This window comes from Ceratotherium simum, chromosome 37 (assembly GCF_057802395.1).
Source record: "Ceratotherium simum simum isolate JZ-2026a chromosome 37, ASM5780239v1, whole genome shotgun sequence".
Classification (NCBI taxonomy): Eukaryota; Metazoa; Chordata; class Mammalia; order Perissodactyla; family Rhinocerotidae; genus Ceratotherium; species Ceratotherium simum.
This window is the reverse complement of record NC_141936.1, coordinates 28,176,018-28,195,269: the sequence shown is the minus strand read 5'-3', so window position 1 is coordinate 28,195,269 and position 19,252 is coordinate 28,176,018. Positions and strand designations below refer to the sequence as shown.

General features: G+C 36.8%; 1 protein-coding gene across 11 annotated transcripts in view; it reads right to left on the bottom strand.

The window, feature by feature from the left end:
- KANSL1L (KAT8 regulatory NSL complex subunit 1 like) overlaps positions 1–19,252 on the bottom strand; it is a 125,851-nt gene that overhangs the window by 71,207 nt on the left and 35,392 nt on the right. For 9 of the 11 annotated variants that reach the window (XM_087424884.1, XM_087424890.1, XM_087424891.1 and 6 more), the window contains 4 exons: positions 13,333–13,474; positions 5,633–5,713; positions 3,909–4,106; positions 80–201 (listed from right to left, as the gene is read on the bottom strand). In XM_087424884.1, coding sequence (XP_087281010.1) covers positions 80–201; positions 3,909–4,106; positions 5,633–5,713; positions 13,333–13,474 — 543 coding nt within the window. The remainder of the gene's footprint in view (positions 1–79; positions 202–3,908; positions 4,107–5,632; positions 5,714–13,332; positions 13,475–19,252) is intronic. The other 2 variants (XM_087424893.1, XM_087424895.1) reach the window with 1 other exon arrangement.

Below are 19,252 nucleotides of genomic sequence, written 5' to 3'. Positions count from 1 at the left end.
TACTTAAAAGATCAAAACAAAATAAAAATAAAATAAGCAAAGCCAAATTTAGAAGCAAAACTATCCCACTGCTACCTACCTCCTGGAAACGCCATTAGCCAGACACTGATGGTGACAGGATCTGGAGGAGAGGGGTGACGAAGCTGGAGACAAGTTGAGAGGGGCAATCAAGCTGTTGATGATCTCGGTCAGCTGTGCGCTCTGCAAGAAAACAGTCAACCCTTAGTCCTGCTGAGCAAGAAACTAAGTTACATCTCAGGTCTTTAGTGACATTAGACGCTTAACTTCTCATGAAACAAGTAAATGTTTATATTTTGGTAAATATTTTAATCTACAAAGACAATGTACACCACTACTGAATTTCCCCTTATTATAAGTATGCACATTTGGAAGTACTCCTCCTTTCATCTACTCACCTTATCCTCTAAAACATTTGAACTCAGCTAATGGCATCTACGTAATATTTCCTTTGAGGCAGCCAAATTAATAATAATAACTCATAATTTATGATGTGCCAGGCACTATACTAGGCACTAAACATAGAATATTTCTAATCTTTACAACTAACCTGCAGAGTGGACAATACTAGAGCTACTGATATTACTACTATTAAAGTAAATTACAGATGAGGAAATTGAAGCAAAGAGAGATTAAGCAGCTTGATCAAGAGTTATAAACTTGGTAAGAAATGGGGCTAGGATTCAAATTCAGGCTTGAATCCAATGCTACACTGTTTCTCAATATTTTTCCTAATTCAAAAATATCAGTTTTTTTTAGGTACCCAAAATTTTTATTCACTCATAACCCAAACTTAAATATTTGTAATATATTTGTAATATGTAATAAATATTAAATTATTCTCAAAACAATCAGCTACAATAATTATAATAAACATAAGCTATGTCAATAGAAAGTACATTTCTACATAAGAATCACTATTTTCATTAACATGTAATCCATGCTCATTGGAGAAAAAAGGGAAAGTATAGAGAGGTTTAGAAAAGGAAAAGAAACTCACCTGTAATCATATTTCACAGAGAAAACCATTGCTAATATCTTGGTATATATCCATCCCTCTAGACTAAGTCTTTTGAGTATATGTGAGCATGAGTGTATACACAACATGCGTGTACACACACACCCTTCTCATTAAACCATACCACATCAATTTTCTAAAACCTGGTTTTCTCACTTAATATAGTGTGACTATATTTTTAAAAATATAAAGACCTATTTCACCATTTTCATTAACTGTAAGATATTCTATTATAAAATAGAGGGGCATATGATATAATTATTTTGAAATTAATAACATGCTATTAGAAATAATGAGACTAAAGAATATGACAAAACTAAATCTAATATTTGAATTCTTCAGAAAGTCTTTCATGGAAAAGATCCTGAAATGTTTTTACCATTTATTTTCTTGAAAAATAATACCTACCTAATGATTCATTCTAAAAATTATTACTCATTTTTAGATTAAAGCTCATTTTCAATATCACTAAAAAAGATTCTTTATCCATTTAAAAGCAAGTATTCATTAGTTTAGTCATACAAAGAAATTTATAGAGGATTACATATTTTCCATCTGAAACACCAACACAGTCTCCTCATTCCTTGTTCTCCCTCAAAAATATCATCTAAAATCTTCTAAGCCACTGGAGGTCGCTGGTCAGGTATGTGTGAATAACTGGCCAAGAAAGACAGCATTACGACCAACCCCTAGTTTTACCTTAACAACTGCCCCACAGCAGCCCAATAAAACCTCAAGTACTTGAGTCCATATCTAGGACAGGAAACTCACAGTAAGAATGAGAATAAAAGTAAAACTAGGAGAGGTATAATTTGAACTCTGAAAACAAAAACTATCAACTTAAAAATCAAAATATGTACTAGCTATTGATAATGACTTTTCTAATGTAAATACACCAGTGTGACATTTATTTTAAATTACCTGAGGTTCTAAAATAAAGTCGTCATTCGATTTACGATTTAATATATTATATATAATGCAAGTATGCATTAATACTACGGATCAATGTTATTATTAAAAATTGATATCAGTCTACAACCCAATAGTACCTTTATATTTTAACTGCCAACTCTTTAGTTGCTTTTGAGATAAATAAATTTTTTTTGGTAAGCAAAACATTCCTCCAACAAAATTAATTTAATCAAGTTATAAGGATTATCTGGGCTATATTCAAGTTCCACCAAGGTCAGTGAACAGTTAGATATCAGTAGATCATCTCAAGAATAATACGTGTAATATCAGGCTTGCTACCCCCACCACTTAACTCATTCCTGGACTGTTTTCTTCAACAGGAATTTGAAAACAACTTATTTTTTTTTAATTGGCCTATAAACACATTATTAGCTATGTTTCAAGAGCAAATGACTGTTCATGGGCAATTTATTAATGACCTCTACAAGTGGTTGCTGCTGCCCCCTTCTGCACCCTTCACCTCCACTCTCCCCCCGTCCGGAACCCTTACTATTGTCCTCACAACTCCTGGTTCCCTTCCCTACCAAAGCCTCTGGCACTCCTGTCAGCAATGGGACCTGAAATGAACATGACACCCAGGGTCAACTTTACGGGCGAGCAACCTGTGCAGCTGCACAGGGCTGCACTCAGAATGCTATGCTGTCACCAACTTAAAACAACAAAGGGCTATGTAATTTCATTTTGCATTGGGCCTGCAAATTAGGCAGTTTTGATATTAACTCAGGTTCAATCAAAGAAATTGGTGCAAGGAGAAACAAAAAATACGAGAAATCTCTTTCCAAAGGATTAGTGAGCTCCAGTAAAGAAAGTGAAGATCCGACTGACCAAGCAAATACATTATTCTGGAGCGTGAAACAACTGAAAGGGTATGGATCCCATGGGATGAGGAGGGGGAAAAGAAAGAGAGAAGTGGGAATATAACCAACACTAATTTAAAACAGCACTTATATGGTAAAGTACATTCCAATTTAACATCAGATAATCACAAAATAACTTGCTGAATCACAAAATATTCATAAAAGTATTTTGATTATGCATTCCAATTAAGGAAAATTCTAGGAAATTGTAAATTTAACAAATATGGGGTAGGAGGCATTATATCATCTTCTGACTTACCAGGAATAAGACGCTAATAACCTGGTACTAAATTATTTCACAAGGTATGTGAGAAGAACCCAGAAAGATTAGATGTGGGCATGCACGGATCCATATTACCCACTGCAACAACGTAATCATGCCACGCATCTGTGGCCCCAGCTGGGTCTATTCCCAAAGACTCAGTCTGGTTCCAAGTCAACAAACTCCTAGAGAGCCAGGTTTGTTCAAGAGCCACCGAAGTCTAAATCAAAATAAATCGTTTGATTTCAAAGGATAGGTATAGGACAGAATAATTCAACTTCCAGAGTTATCTAGAACAGGATTTAAATACCAGGAAAGGCTTCGGGATCAAAGTAATTTATTAGGGGCTTATTTGACTTTCTACTTACATAATCATTTTTTATGAAAGAATCCATATTCCAATATTATCTTTCACTAAAAATCTCTATCAATAAATTAATCAAACAACTTTTCAGATTTATTAAATGGTACCACTGTTCTTTCCCCATGAAAAAAGTCCAGCGATGAGCAATTTTGTTAGAAAAAAGATTTTCCAACCCTAGTATGAGTTATCGCCCTATGACTGTGTACCAATACTTTACATATTATATTTAAATAATCTTAATTATATCAATATTATAATAGAGATTAGTCATATACTAAATATTTTAATTGTACTTCATGTGAAATAGCCAGCCTTAATAATCAATATTCCAAGCAGACACACACGTTTATCTGAATAGTTTATACAACCAACTGAAGTCACTTCACCTCACTCACGCTTCCTCTTACGTCACATTACCTGTTTCTCTATGTTGCGAAGAAGCAGAGTAGGGCTACTCGGCGACATTTCACAATCCGGTTCTGGTGAAGGGTCTTGACTTTTTAGGGGAATCTGGGGATTCCCTGTAGTGTTTAATGAAGCTGCTTCGTCTGCAAATTGTATTTGTTTTCTCAAAACGTCTTTTGGAAGCTGACATTCTTCTAGGATCACTATCCCCTAGGCAAACAGCAATTAAAGAGTTGAAATGAAAACAAACTGACTGCTGAATCAACTTAATGTTACAGTGCACTTGAAACCCTGCCCTTGGAAATCAGAAAATACACACCTGAAGGTATAGCTCAACTCTAAAAAACTGGCTGATTTAAAACATGTACAGCTAAAATCACATGTTATGTCTGATAGGTTAGGCTTATAAAATATTATTATACATTATATACACATGGTTGTTTTTCTTCGTATTGGTTTTAGTTATTAGCATTAAAAGCACAAAAATTAAAGGCTTATACACAAAATATGAACATTTCAGACAGAAACTTGGAACACGTCCCGATACAATCTTCTGATACTCTGGTCACGAGCATTTCCATCTGAGTTTCATATTTGAGCACCCCTGATTTCACAGAGTCAAACACCAACTTACAAACATCCACACCACAATCTCACCTTGCACTAACCCTTTCACGGCACTGTAAGGGGCCCCAACCCTGTGTTGCCAGCCGGGCCCCATGGGCAGGACTGCACCGCTGAGGAAAAGTACTCTCTAGGCCAAGCAAAGCTCTCGTTGCTCACAGGGTGGAGGAGTTAATATAAAGACACAAGTTTTCAACCTGACGGGGTATTTTCTGGAACATAAGCAGTTGGGGGAACGAGTAGGGATCCAGCTGCCTCTGTGTTCCCGCCTGCCTTTCACACACACACGTACGTAGTCCTCAGCTGGCTTGTGGAACTTGCTCCCACGTCCCCAGCTTCTGCACTCTAACTGCTCTCACCCTTAGGTCCCTCAGGGACAACAAAGACAGAGAGAAAGGGGGCAAAGGAGCACACAGACATGACCTGAGTAGTTGCAGAGTCAGCTCTTGCCCTAAAACTTCTTCCCCTCCTACCTCTTTCCCCTGCAAACAATGATATATATTATTACGTGATATATATGTAATGTGTGTGTGTGTGTGTGTGTATATATATATATACAATTTTTTTTTTTTTGCAAAATGCCAATAAGCTCCTATAGGCTAGTTGGAAAGGTATTAAATGCCTATGTGGCTAAAATATTATATTCTTGTAATGAAAAATAGACTAAAACAATAAAAGTGTACAGTATTCAAGATGGAACAAATTAAATGACTGCTGTGGGCCAGCTGATATCATGTATAAGTGCTATTTATAGAATGGAAAGTGCTGTAGATTATGTTATATATGAGCAGTTTTAGTTCACATTATAACTTAGAGAACTTATCACTTTAGCATGAACATATTCAGGAATGATATTAAACATACACTCTATTATTTTGTAATAATATATTACCACTGATGCTTAGAAAAGTAATAAAGTATTTTTTTACCCTACACTTATAACAGTGCTAGTAACTTGTACAAAGGGAAGCAGATCCAGCTGTGAATCCCATCTCAATGACTGTTTTCCTAGAATGCACAAAATACAGCTGTCAAGAAATCTGAAGAAATAGATTTAAAAGAAGTTTTCATTTGATATTTTAAAAATTAAATTATACTTGATAGATACATACCATCAATATCAAAAGCTCTTGAAAGTGTCTGAAATGTTCATTCAAAATTTGTACAAGTCTCTCACTAGTTTTCCCGAGTACCTGCAAGCATACAAGTTCTCACCATCTCAGTTTAACTATAATTCCCTTTGGTTTGACTACAATTTACATTATGGGCCAGGTTGCTGTGAATTAGCCTGATTTCATAACCCTTACTTATAATATTGTTTCTATGGAGAAACTGATTCTGAGTTTCAAAAGCCCAATTTCCAAACCTTTAGAATACTACCTTGTTACAAGTAGGGGCTTATAATAGTTATTCAATGAAGGATGTTATTTTTTTGTTTGTTTATTTTTGAGGAAGATTGGCCCTGAGCTAACATCTGTTGCCAATCTTTCTCTTTTTCCTTTTTTTCCCCCAAAGCCCCAGGACATAGTTGTATATCCTAGTTGTAGGTCCTTCTAGTTATTCTATGCGGGATGCCACCTCAGCATGGCTGGATGAGCAGTGAGTAGGTCCGTGGCCAGGATCCGAACCTGCGAACCCCAGGCTGCTGAAGCGGAACATGGGAACTTAACCACTATGCCACCAGGCCGGCCCCAAGAATGATATTTTTCAAATTCAACTGAGCAGAGATTCATAGTCAACTTCATAATCTACTTTTTTCCCTTAAACTACTGCCCTGGACAAAGCTCTCTTAGTGTGAGAAGAATGGCCCATGACTTTTCTCTGCCACAGCTGAGGACAGAGAAGAAAGAGAAGAAGATTAAATCCTCTGGAGACACTGCAGAGATAATTTCTGTTCTGAAACAATAGGAAAAGAATATAAATGTGTTGGGTCACCATGATGTACACTTTCAATATCTTACAATTTTCTTTGTCAATTATACCTCAATAAAGCTGATTTTTAAAAAATCAGGAAAAGAATAGTCTAGATAGATAAAACGATAGATAAAACAAGGTAAATAACAAAGATATGAAAATTTTTTAGAGAGATGAGTTGCGATAACTGAGACAAGTGAAAACTCTAGCGTAAGATGCAAGTGAATCAGCCGCTCCAGAGAAGACGCTGGTCCCGAGGACAAGACCAGAGAGAGCCACCGACACTCCAGGGTCATCACAGAGAAGACAGGGCATGAAAGACAAACCACGGCCTCAGCAACACCTGTATTATTTCTATCAAGTCACTACAGCTAATTTTAAGCAAAAATTTAAATGAAAATTTTAAAACACAGAAAATGTACAATTTAAAATGTGGAAGACCCTATTATAGGATAACAAAAGAAATCTAAAAGAGAACACATTTAATGTAGGATATACTAATATTTTAAAATAGGCCAGCACATTTAATATAGGATAGCCAGCCTCTCGACCAAGAATAACTATTTTCACGTTTCTCTGCAAGTGAGAAGAAGCTGCTGTCTTAGTCAGAGCTGAGGCAGAGAAAAAGGGAAGCGTGGAAGGCGTAGGGTGTGGACAAGGCTGCTGCAAGAACAAGGGAGGGATGGGTGTTGCTAGTATTTGCTTTCTTCCCCTCTCCAGAAATCCAAACAAAATTTAGACCACCTGGAGAGTGTCAAAGAAGGGGCAAATGACAACTTAAAGGCCTAAAACTTGTAGATGTACTAGTAGGTCTCATCAGTGTGTGTTTCCTTGCCAGCGGCACAAATTAGCACTTATTTAAACAGGATATTTACAAAAGAGCATCTTTCAATCTTTCCCTTCCCCTTATCTCTAATTTAATTAAGAAGAAAGGTTTTTTTTTTCTTTCATGATACATTAAATAAAAAGTTCTGTCTCACTCAAGATAACATTAACCACTCCTCTCAACTTTTTAATTACAATAATTCAAGCAGCTATAGAAGCAAAGAAACCACTGTATTCCCTACTGAGTATAATAACAGCTCAGCTAAACTGCACATAAATAAGCAAATTAAACATCTTGATTAATTCCTAAGAAATGTAAGGAGAAACTACCAAAATAAAGAAAAGAAATACTGTATGTTGACAGTATAATTGTAATGACATTTTCTATAAAATAAAATAATGTGATTCTTAAGGGAAAAAAAGCCAGATACATATCTAGCCTGAACCAGGAAAATTTAAGGCCATATATGCTATTACTGGGAAGTTTAGATTTCTTTCCCTAAAATAATTTATTCCAATAGATGTTACATAAACACATAATCAAACTTTTTAAAATGTTTAAACAACAAGTATATGGCACTGCTTAGAACACACAGAATATTAAACTATCCTCTCTCAAGTCAAAGCAACATGAACTAGACTGTCTAGATTCAAATATAAACTTAGTCATCAGTTTAACTAGGAACCTACTTTCTTGGAAATTTCCACTGTTTTTAACTTGACTTGTTCTTAGAACTCTATTTGCTATAAAAATTCTTGCAATATATCCTTAAAAAAATTGGCAAAGAGGAGAAATTATCTGGTGATCTTGAAAGGATTGGGAAATCACTACAGCTGAAGGCCCTGGTGGAGACAGAGTTAAAAATGAGAAACAGACCTAAAGGACGTGAATAGGAAACTTCCATCAGGAAACTATTCTTGAACATAGTTCCCTCAAATCCACCAGACAGAACAGGTAAGCCTAAGGTTTTATGTCTATCCTTCTATCCACCTTCCTACGACGTCACCACCAAATTCTATAAGACATTAAAGAATATTCATCACCTCCTAGCTTCCTCTCCCATCCCTGCACAACTCGTCCTTTCTGCTCCTTTGAATACCACACTACTTTGACGTTCCTAAAAGAGCTCGTGTTGTTTCAGGCCTTCTAACCTTTAAGGAACGCCCTTTTCCAGTTTCATCAGTTCATCAAGCAAACTACTATTTATCCTCCAAAATCTTACTGAGGCATCACCTCTTTAAAATAAGAGTTAAGTATTCTCTCTATGCCACTTCTATATCTTATTAAAAACATGTATCACTGAGCATATTACATTATATTGCAATTAACTATTGACATGGTCTGTCTCCCCTACCAGAATACAAACTAATGATAGAGCCTAAAACTGACTAATCTTTATTGATGTACAGACCCCAGTGGGGTTGGGCTCACCACAGGGTTCACAGACTCTGATTCCTTCCCTTCTCAGCTTCTTCTTTTCAGACCAGTTGCCATCAATCTTACACTATCATCTCCTTTATGTCCACAGTTTCACCACGGAGAATACAGTTTCCCACAAAAAAAGTTACAAATAGATATTTAGCAATATTTAGATTAAATAAGACTTCATGGGATTGTATAAGAACTCTTCATATTATTGCTTCTATGGGAAAATATACTTCGAGTTCCAAGCAAGCAGCCTGTAGTTTTTGGGAAACAACATATCTTTTAGCTAGGGAAATCCCATGTTAAATTTCCCCTGGTTGGAATTAAAACAGCATTTATTTGTGTAATCGTTTGCTTAATTTTTATCCCCATTAGACTGTAAACCCTAAATATATAAGAACTCAGTAGTTTTGTTGACCACTGTTTACCCTAAGCACATATCAGGCACTAATAACTACGTGTGAAAGGCAAGAAGGGAGAGAGTGAAGGAGAGAAGGCAGGCAGGCAGAAAACAAGGAAGGGGAGAGAGGTGAGCGGATTTCATTTAAAAATCGCCATAACGTGACAACATAACTTTAACTGCCATTTCTACTGAAATAACTCCAAATCCGCATCTTCTCATAGCCCTGCCTTCTCCAGTATCTCCTATGCCCAACTCTGTCAGGATATCTCAACACGAACATCAGACAGAACTTGTAAATCAGCGTGTGAGAAGGTAAGCTGATTTTGATCAAATTTCCTGTAAAACAAGGACTCTTCTCCTGTCCTGGAAGCAGGTCACGGACTACTAGACGAGATTGTGGTGATGGCTACACAACCAGATATCTGTCAAAATCCAGTGAATTGTACCGTCAAAAACGTGTGTTCTGAAAACAAGATGAAGACAACTCCCTAAGGAGACATCTGTTAGTAAAAACATATAGAACAGCAAATAAACAAGAAAATTTTAAAGTTACCAGATAGAAAGACAGAGCACTTACATAGGAAAAACAATTACATTGACAGTAGACTGCTCCTCGGTATCAAACAGTGACAGAGAATCTTTACAGGGAGAAGGGAAAATAACTACCAAATCAGAATTTTATATCAACTGAAATATCACTGAAGAGTGAGGGTAAAATAAAGGTATTCTGAGACATACAAAGACAAAGAGAGTTCACATGTTCCGAGTTTAATGTCAAAACTACTCAAGAGGGCCGGCCCAGTGGCTTAGCGGTTAAGTGCACGCACTCCGCTGCTGGCGGCCCGGGTTCGGATCCCGGGCGCACACCGACACACCGCTTCTCCAGCCATGCTGGGGCCGCGTCCCACATACAGCAACTAGAAGGATGTGCAACTATGACATACAACTATCTACTGGGGCTTTGGGGGAAAAATAAATAAATAAAATCTTTAAAAAAAAAAAAAAACTACTCAAGAAGGTGCTTCAGCAGGAAGTAAACCGAGAGAGGAAAGGTGAGGCAGCAGAGGCTGCAGACTCCTCCCACACCCGTTTTCCTCGTTTTCAGAGCGCACCCCGCTGTTTCAGCGCTGCCACACCTCCTCCGGGAGAGCCCGCGTCGCTCGGCTCCTACTCCCACACATCTAGTTGCAGTGCTGAGGCTACATGTGGGCCAGCGGAGTAGGAACAACAGAGAGCCACTTCCAAGTCTCCTGCAACCTGAGACAGACCGTGCTGCACCTCTCTCGCTTCCCAAGGGCGTGAGAGAGGAGAGGACTGCACGCGGCTCAACACCGCCGCCGGCACGCCCTCGAGGACAGCGGGGCCGCCGGTCAGACGCGACCCAAGTGCCAGGATGACGCGGTGCCACCAGGCTGCTCCATCCGCCTGTGCTCCCCCTCCCACTGTGGAAACGCTGCGTGCCTGTGTAAAGCCCCTGTATTGGGGGTTTCTCTGTTACCGCAGCCTGACCTGTAACCTAATTTTTATAGGTAGGACACAAAAGAATACTAAGCACATTTTTTTAATGAAATCTGTTAGAAATTTAATTAATTACTGACTAAAAAAAATCTAGATTGGAGTAGATATATTCAATTAGTAGTCAAATAGTATTAAGATCCATGTTTTAAGTTTAAAAAAAAAGAGTATAAAAATACTGAGTCCTTTTAGTCATTGTGAGAATTATTTCTAGTTGAGGAAGTACGTTAAAAATTAAGGGTAATGACAAAGAATGAAACTATAATATACAGCTTCCAAACCAGCAGAGGGAAAAGAAAGGAATGAAGCAAATTCTACCAATCCAACCAAAGAGAGGTGAAAAACAAGACAAAAATACAAAGAGAGGAGAATAAGGGTAGATAAAAAGTAAAAACTAATCAGAGTGGATTTTTTAAATCTAGCTATATGTAGCTCATAAAAGAAACACCTAGAACAATCAAAAATTTATATCTACCAAACAACATTACTTATGTGCTCGCTTCGGCAGCACATATACCAAACAACATTACTTAAAAATGCGAGAAGCAAAAACAGAATTTCCAGAAGAAACTGAACAATTCACAATGATGTGGGAAAATTTTAACAAATCTATATTAGAAATTGAAAGATCTAGATGTATAAAGATATAGCAGATATATAGAACAAAGTCAACCAGTTTAATTTAATAGAGAATTCCATAATCAACCAAGAAAGAATATACATTGAGCACTTACAAAATTTGATTAGCAATAGATCACAAAGAATCAAATCCATACAAGCTAATCAGTTTACAGACTACAATGTACATAAATAATAAATTACCAAAAAAAAAAAAAAGTTTCATGAGTTCAGAAATATAGAGATGTACTACTAAATAACTCTTGGGTTAGAAAGGCAATCACATTGATTGGAAATTTAAAAATATTAAGAGCAGAACAACAATGAAAGAATTAAATACATGGTATTCACTCAAAGTGACACTTGAGTATGAACTGAAAATAAGAGTTGTAAGGTCAAGAAGCAACAACAATAACAACAGCAATGGTCTGGTAAATCTAATGCCAACAAAACAAAACAAAAGAGCAAAAAATAATGACAGAAAACACAGAGATAAAGGAAGATCAATAAAATCAAAAATTTATTCTGGGATGAAAAGACTAAGAAAACAGACATAAAATTTTTGAAAAACAACATAGGGTGACTTTTGTATTAAAAGCAAATTTCTTATTTAAAGCTGTATAATCAAGACAGATATATAGATTAGTAAGTCCAGTAAAAGATTCATACATATGTGGAAATACAATATATGACACAAGTAATATTTTAAACCAGAAGGTGAGGATGAACTACTATAATTTATAAAAAGGTGCTGGGCTGACTATCCACATGGAAAAGAGAAAGTTAAGTCATCACCTCACAACCAATACAGAACCAAATATCAGGGGTAGGATTTCTTACACAAGACAGAAGACACAACCCATAAAGGAAAACATTAATCCATATAATTACATGGAAGTTAAAATCTCAGTTCAAAAACAGATGTACTGAAAAAATGAAAAGACAAGCTACAACATGAGAGAGTTGTAATACTGATAATTGACCACAAATGGTATCCAAAATTTGAAAAAAATTCACATACACACACCATCCCCCCCCAAAAAAACAATAAAAAAGATATGTTAATTTTTAGACAAAAAAAAATTTGATAGTCAATTACACTGAGGCCCAATCTCACTATATGCAGGAACAATTACATTAAAACAGTAATAAAATAGTATTCCACACCCGTTATACTGGAAAAATTAAAAGTCAAATAATATAAAACGTTGGCAAGGCCGTGGAGAAACAGGAGCCTCACCAGCGGGAAGACGGACTACCAGTCACATGGGTGAGCACAGGGAGGCTGCAGACGGCCACGCCTGCAGTCCAGCATGTCCACTGCTCGGCAGAGACCCCAGAGCAGCTCTCCACAGGTTCACATAAAAGATAGCCACTGCACTATTGTGTTTACTGACATAAAAACTGAAACAATGTACACGTCTATCAATAGAACAATAGGGGAAGAGATGAATATTCCATGGTATTCACACAATTCCATTCCATTCATACAATTAAATAACATGCAGGAAGTGTAAACATGTATTTATACTATACACGCTTTATTTACTTTCTCTTCTCTATGTAGATAGCTCAGCAACTTTTTATAAATTAGAGTAGTTCATCTTCACCTTCTGGTTCATTATGTGAAATACTATAGAAGTACTTCAACTGTACATGTCATGCTTTATTATTCTAAAAACTAAAGCCAAACTAGTAAAATTTAACATCTAATAAATTTGGGGGTGGGCACACAGGTGTTTACTGTACTGCTTTCTAGCACCTTTATATGTGTTCATAATTTTTCTTAAAGCAAAACACAAAAAACTCTAAGGAGAGTCTAATAAGATACGCTCATAATTTTACACATATGTTAAAATAAATGCCAACAAAGTAGGGGTTTATTAAAAAAATATCATTTCTATTAACTGGAATCCAATAAAGAAGTTCTGAATTGCTCAAGTATGATAAATACAAAGGCATTACAAAGATAGCTTCAACTTACAGCAATTAATACATCAAAAATCTTAAAATTAACTACATTTGTATAAAGCCTTGTCACAATTATTTGGTGTGGAGAGATGAGGAGAAACTAAAACAGTAATAACTTTTTAAAAAATAGAAGACAATACCTTGGAGGCACGAATCTGCCTGTGAACGTCCGTTAGCTGTTGGATTTTGTATTCTAGCTCTGAAATCTGGGCTTGAAGCCATGTCCATCGGCTGCCAACTCTTGCTCTGTCTACAAGCCACTTCCATTCAGTACTACAGTTACTGTGAACAAGACAAACACTGTTAGTCAAAGTGCAAAGGCAATCAAGGTTTCACAGAGACTGCTTAATACCTTCCTTGACTCCTTCACACAATCCCAAATTCCTTTACAAAACACCTAATTACACGAAAGAAGACTGACATATAAACTTCTTATCAAAGAAAAAGATTTAATTTCCTTATCTTTCTATGCCACAAACACCTGTTTTTATTCAATATAACTATCCAGTAGCAGGATAATCTCCTTTGCTAGTTAATACTTTATTAATGCTTGAGGGCTGAAATAGGAGTGGGCCAGCAAAGGAAAGGCAATGAGAACGACAATAGTGACACCATGTAAAAACTGTTACGAGGCTTTTAATGTAAGCAGATGTCAAGTATCTGACAAGTCATTTGAACTGTGCTAGATCTAAATCCATGTAACAAACCATAGAGTACTCTTTTAATATATGTAATTTTCATTTGCTAAAACAGGAATCACTACTAGCTAATACTTAAAATCAATTTCAAGAAACTGTCAAAAATGATCAACTATATGAAAGCTCTGCTACATTTCAAATAAGCATACTAAATATATAGGTCTTGAGATGTTTATTAAGATAAACAGCACCTTAAAAATCTGATTCCCAGAATTCACAGCCCAGAGATGACACAAAGAATTTATATCAAGCCTTTCTTTCATGCAAATTTGAAAGGGTTGAACCCTATCTCCACTATCTTTTGGCAAGAGCACTGCTCTAACCTATATTTTGCGAGATTACAGAATAATTGCTTTATGAAAATATTCCGCTCCCTCCAACTAGACAACAATTATTTGAATGTGTGTGCATGTGCATGTGTGTTTGGGATAATTAATTAGGCTTCAGATTGCCAAGGAAAAATATGACCGAAATTGAAGGTATAACTGAAGGGCAATAACTACTTAATTTCAAAACACAAACTTCATGAAAAACTTGTCTAAAAACTGCATTTATTTTCGGGGCCGGCCTGGTAGCGTAAGCAGTTAAGTGTGTGCGCTCCGCTTCGGCAGCCCAGGGTTCGCAGGTTCGGATCCCAGGCGCGCACTGACGCACTGCTTGGTAAGCCACGCTGTGGCGGCATCCCATATAAAGTAGAGGAAGATGGGCACGGATGTTAGCTCAGGGCCACTCTTCCTCAAGGAAAAATGGGGAGGATTGGCATCGGATGTTAGCTCAGGGCTAGTCCTCCTCACAAAAAAAAAAAAAAAAAAAAAAAAGTCAAAAAAAAAAAACTAAACTGCATTTATTTTCAAAACCCATACAACGTACAACACCAAGAGTGAACCCTAATGTAAACTATGGACTTTGAGTGATGATGATGGGTCAACGTAGGTCCATAGATGGTTACAAATGCACTGCTCTGGTGCAGTGTGTTGATAGCGGGGGAGGTTATATCTGTGTAGGGACAGGGGGTATATGGGAACTCTGTATTTTCCACTCAATTTTGCTGTGAACATAAAATGCTCTAAAAAATAAAGTTTAATAATTTTTACACATATAACCATAATGGAAGGTCTTTCATATAAACTTTAGACAGAGAAAACATTTATTCTACGAGATCATTTGTTGGCAGAGAAACAGAATACAATTATTGTAACTCTACTATATAGAATTTACTCATTTTTTTGTTTTGTTTTGTTTTTTGTTTTTGTGAGGAGGACTAGCCCTGAGCTAACATCTGATGCCAATTCTCCCCTTTTTTCTTGAGGAAGAGTGGCCCTGAGCTACCATCCGTGCCCATCTTCCTCTACTTTATATGGGACGCCGCCACAGCATGGCTTACCAAGCCGGGCATCGTTGCGCACCCAGGATCCGAACCTGCGAACTCCGGGCTGCCGAAGCGAAGTGCGCCCACTTAACCGCTTGCGCCACCGGGCCGGCCCCATAGAATTTACTCATTTTAACAGGATTTTACATTATACCAACATTCCCAAAAGGCTATTTTAAGATTCTTTTTTTTTTTGAGGAAGATTGACCCTGAGCTAACATCTATTGCCGATCTGCCTTTTTTTGTTTGAGGAAGATTGTTGCTGAGCTAACATCTGTGCCAGTCTTCCTCTATTATTTGTATGTGGAATGCCACCAAAGCATGGCTTGATGAGCAGTGTGTAGGTCCATGTCCGGGATCCAAACTGGTGAACCCTAGGCTGCCGAAGCAGAGTGCGTGAACTTAACCACTATGCCACCGGACCAGCCCCTATTTTAAGATTCTAATTGCATACAACGTGATGGAGAAGACCTTCATATAGATTAGAACTTCTCTTGGTATTATTATTATTTATTCAGTTTATAGTCATTATTGTGATTTTGTAAATTTGACACTTTTAAATCACATTTTCATAACTATGGACAAAATAAAAGAGAATGCCTATGCAAAATACACTATTCACAGATATTTAATAACACTAACTGCCAATCATGAAGTTAGTGAGGAAGGCAAGGGTCATATCATGCAGTACTTGCAGAAGTGAGGGCAAAGTGTTGGATTTTATGCAAAAAAAAATTATTAAGAAGGTAGTAACACATATTTTTATCTGAGCACTCTGGTTCTTAGGTAGAGAAAGCTCTGTAGTGGGGCATGAGAGGAAATACGGAAATCAATTAGGATGCAGCCCTAACAACAGGCATGTGGTAAGATAACTGTGATCTCCACACATTTCATGTGCTCTCCTACATTTCCCAGCATTCCTTGCACTTAGGCTGGAGCCATGTGACTAGTTCTGACCAATGGGCTGTGAGCAAAAGTGACACAGTCATTTCCAGTCCACCTGACAACCATAAAACCACTAGCACAGACAGTACAGCTAGCAGATAGAGGAGGGTCACAGACCAGAGTACACTGTACTTCATGTAAGCCACAGTAAACCTCTGCTGTGTTAAACTACTGAGATTAGGAGGTTAGTTTGTTACTCGAACTCGAGCCTATTCTGACTAGAACACTCAATAAAAGATGAAAATGGCCCTGGGAAGGGGGTGGGAGCAAAAGGAGAGAGAAGGATAAGAGGACTAATTCTAGCCTCACTTGAAAGTTGATAGGACTTGCAGAAGTATGGTGTGGGAGTAAGCATGGGGAAATCAAAGATGATCTTAAATGTTCTTTCATCAAATTTTGTTTCAGTTGGAAAATTTCCCTATAACATTGCAATTTTGCTTGGTTATCAAACTGAGGGTTAGTAATGGTCAAATATAACAGAGAAAAAAGACAAATTTTATGGAATTCATGTTATTGTACTTCTAGTTAAAATATTCTGATACTGAAATTAAGTTTACAAAAATTATTTTTATGTTCATACACTACATTAAATTATCCTAACATAGAAAAATAGTAATATCAGATTAAATTTAAGTAAACTAAACAATGCTAGGGCTTTGTGATATGTGAAATTAATTTTCTGTAAAGGATATCTTATCCTATATTTTAATAAGAGTGAATAAAATCTGCTTGCTATCCCTTAAAAGTGATAAGCTTTTCCACCAAAAATGCTCCCTTGCCTGAAAACATGTTTTTCTAAAAAATAATTATGGTTGTAAACATGTTACAGATAAGCATATGGCTATCTCACTCAAAGGAGATTAACACCTGTTGCACCCCAAAGTCAAAACACGTTTTATGTAGACAGCTTATATAAACAATGATGCAACGGCTTATATAACGTAGAGCGTAACCAATCAGAACACAGCTGACGCAACAACAAGCCAATAAGAATATGCGGCACCCCAGGGTGTCTGGAATCCCCAGGTAGCATACAAGCCTGGCCTGCCAGGCGACTAAGAACATCGACTCCATGCATGTATCAGGAGTGGGTTGGACTGATCCAGACCACCCCATGCTGACCACAGGATGGGGCTCCTACTTCCAGGATCAGGGCCAAGGCATCTGTGAGTGGCCCCTACCCCGGGCAGTGAGACTAGTCAGTCCCCAGAGAGGCAGCACATGCCTTCAGTCCCCATCCTTGCTTGTTTGCAGGCACCTCTTAACTTCCTGAAGGAAACAGGTACAAGCTGTTGAAACCAAGTGATTTTGAGTACAATTTCTCCTGGTACTAACTTCTTGTCAACATCATGAACCCACATCCCAGTTTTGACCTCAACGTGTAGTTCCACAGAATAAGACAGAGCTTTCTAACATTACATCTTAAGTTACCAAGACTTAAAGAGGGGCATGTATAAATTTTTTGCCTCTAACATAAAGATTTTGTTAGCTTACTAATAACAATGAATTAACTATAATAAAAAATCAAAAAAGAAGATCTAATTGTGAAAAATAACAATCCCAAGAAAAATACAGTTTGTCCTGGGAAAAAGACATTAAATTAGTCCAAACTTCTCCACTAGTGTTTGCTCACCTAGGAAGAGCTTATCCTTCCCTGGAATTTGATTCGTTTAGACCAGGGGTTAGCAAAGTTGTTCTGTAAACAGGCAGAGAGTAAATATTTTAAGCTTTGTGAGCCACATGGTCTCTTTAATAACTACTCAACTCCGCCATTACAGCATAAGAGCAGCCATAAATGAATGGGTGTGACTGTGTTCCAATAAAACTTTATTTACAAAAACAGGCAATGGGCCAGATTTGGTCCATGTGCCAGTTTTCCAATCCCTCATGTAGAGTATCTTTTCAAAAGCCTCCTGTGCTTCCCAGGAGATTATGACTTCCTTGATGAAGTGTCTGTTCAAATCTTTTGCTCACATTTAATTGGGTTATCTTCCTATTGATACAAGACCTCAGTCAGACTACATGTATTGGAAATACTTATAGTCCCCAGCCTGTAGCTTGCCTTTCATTTTCCTAATGGTGTTTTTTGAGCAGCAAGAGTCTAATTTTGATGAAGCTCAATTTATCAAACTTTTCTTTAATGGACAGTTCTTTTTATGTCCTAAGAAATCTTTGCCTAACACCAAGTCATAAAGATTTAGTCATGTTTCTAAAATTCCAAGAATTTTAGAAAGAAGTTTTAGAGTTTTAGCTTTTAGATCCTATTCAAGTTAATTTCTGTGTATGGTGTGAGGTAAAGGTCCAGATTCAATTTTTTCTAAGATATTTAGTTCCTGATCATTTGTTGAAAAGATTCTATTATCCTTTAATAGAAAAAAAACCCTATTCTTAATAGATAAAAGACTATCAATAAACAAACACATAGAGACCGAGATTGGATTGGTGGTTACCAGAGGGGATGGGGGAGGGAGGAGGGTGAAAGGGATAATTCGGTACATGTGTGTGGTGATGGGTTGTAATTAGTATTTTGGTGGTGAACATGATGTAATCTATGCAGAAATAGAAGTACAATGATGTACACCTGAAATTTTTACAATGTTATAAACCAATGTTACTGCAATAAACAAAAAATTAAAAAGAAAAAAAAGACTATCTATATATACATATTTATATTTGAAATACTCTATCTGTTGTATATACACACACACACAGACCCCTTAGGATATCTACCTATCTATCTACCTATGTCAACACCTTAATTCAATATCACACTCTTATTGTAGCTTAGAGCAATTCTTAAAATCCAGTACTATAAATTCTCCAACATGGTTCTTTCTCAATATGGTTTTGCCCATTTTAAATTTGAGAATCAGCTCCTCAATCTCTACTAAAAACAACAACAACAAAACTAGCAACATTTTAATTAGGATTGCACAGAATCTACTGGTGGAGAATTAACATCTTAACACTGAATCTTCCAATTAATGTATAAAGTATTATTTCTCTGTGTATTACATACTGTTAATTTCTCTCTGTTATTAAAATTTA